Source organism: Penaeus monodon, chromosome 23 (assembly GCF_015228065.2).
Source record: "Penaeus monodon isolate SGIC_2016 chromosome 23, NSTDA_Pmon_1, whole genome shotgun sequence".
Lineage (NCBI taxonomy): Eukaryota > Metazoa > Arthropoda > Malacostraca > Decapoda > Penaeidae > Penaeus > Penaeus monodon.
The window spans coordinates 37902717-37904178 of NC_051408.1; the positions used below are offsets into that span (position 1 = coordinate 37902717).

The following is a 1462-nucleotide window of genomic DNA, read 5'->3' on the forward strand; positions in this document are numbered from 1 at the left end:
GCAAAACAGATCACTCTTCTTAATATCATTCTATACACATAAGTAGTAAATACCAAGAAGCTATAATAGTTTATGACCTTAAAATTGATAAAGTCAGTTTACAATCACCTAAATGTTCTAAAACAAAGCAAAATAATTACCCCAAAAAGTCAATAGCTTCAGCAAAACTATGCCGCTGTTTGAGGTAATGGACGTAAACTTGTGCAGCATGGGAGCGTGTTTGCATTTCCTGTAGTATAGGAAATATGAAATAATTTCATAAAGACAAATCTAACTTCTATGTCATCTTTTACAATGTTATATACTATTTATATTGATAAAATACATTAGAGAATTACTAGAATATCATATAAGATTAATAAGAAGCATCTCAGGATTGTTGTTCCTAAATCCCTGATTTGCCCCCCCCCCTCACCAAAGTTATTAACTACTATTGCCTCAGGGTCCATTCAAGCAGGCAAAATACATTTCTGTTTCTTAATTCATGTAAAGGTCTCCAAAGCAAAATTTTCAAATGCATAATTTAGTGTCAAATTTCAAACAAGGCTTACTAGTCACAATGGGAATGCCAAGTTGCACTGTATCTTTTCTTTCTGAAAGAATCTGAGAAACATCTCATCTAATTGGAACTGTCTATATATGTCATATGTCTTATTATAGGCATCTTTCTACAGATTCTCAAGATAAGAGCTGAAAACATTTAAACCACAAAATAGCATTTTGCAGAGATTATAAGAAATATTGACAATAACCAAAATATACAGTGTTTCCTGAGTAACTCTTTCACATGTAAAATACTGGAAATAATTTAACAAAGTTGGGATGCATAAGCACACTACTCCACACTTAGGTTATTATCCAGCTCACAGCCAGGCCCCCAAGGTTCATAACATGAACAGATATCACTCAGAGTCAGTGAAATTTAATCATGATGCCATAAGACACCCCCTAACACCAAGTGGTTAAACTGACATCATAACTATAATACTGTAACTAATTATAACCAAATAAACTATGCTAACAAAAAATAGAGATTTAAAACAGTCAAAAGAATAAGAAGATCCATAAATCATTGAACTTTCAAAAATAACCTTAGTAAATAACCTTAATAAACAAGTTCTTTTTAACAGTGTTCTTCATGTGCAGAACAGTGGCCAGGATTGCCCCTCCATCCATAGTGTTTAAAGCCACATCTATCAACGCACACTTGTCCTCGTGACTACGGTAACTCTCGAGGGAATAGGGCTGCCCCAGAACAATACGATTCACGGTGTCATCAGGAGGAAGTGTCAAATTGTAGCGTGAATATGAGTTCTGGAATGAAAAAGAAATACAAAATCAGAAGATTAAGCCATATTAAGTCCAATATCAATATAAGATAAATAATATAACAATATACGGTAAAGCATAATAAAAATAAGTCAGTAAGTGTCACTGTGTGTGGTATAGTACACAAGTAAGT

At 33.3% G+C, this 1462-nt stretch overlaps 1 protein-coding gene across 1 annotated transcript in view; it reads right to left on the reverse strand.

Annotated features, from left to right (window-relative positions):
- Window positions 1-1462, reverse strand: part of LOC119587990 (spermatogenesis-defective protein 39 homolog) — a 10132-nt gene that overhangs the window by 3357 nt on the left and 5313 nt on the right. The window contains exons 6-7 of the mRNA XM_037936712.1: window positions 1105-1314; window positions 141-229 (exon numbers count right to left, since the gene is read on the reverse strand). Coding sequence (XP_037792640.1) covers window positions 141-229; window positions 1105-1314 — 299 coding nt within the window. The remainder of the gene's footprint in view (window positions 1-140; window positions 230-1104; window positions 1315-1462) is intronic.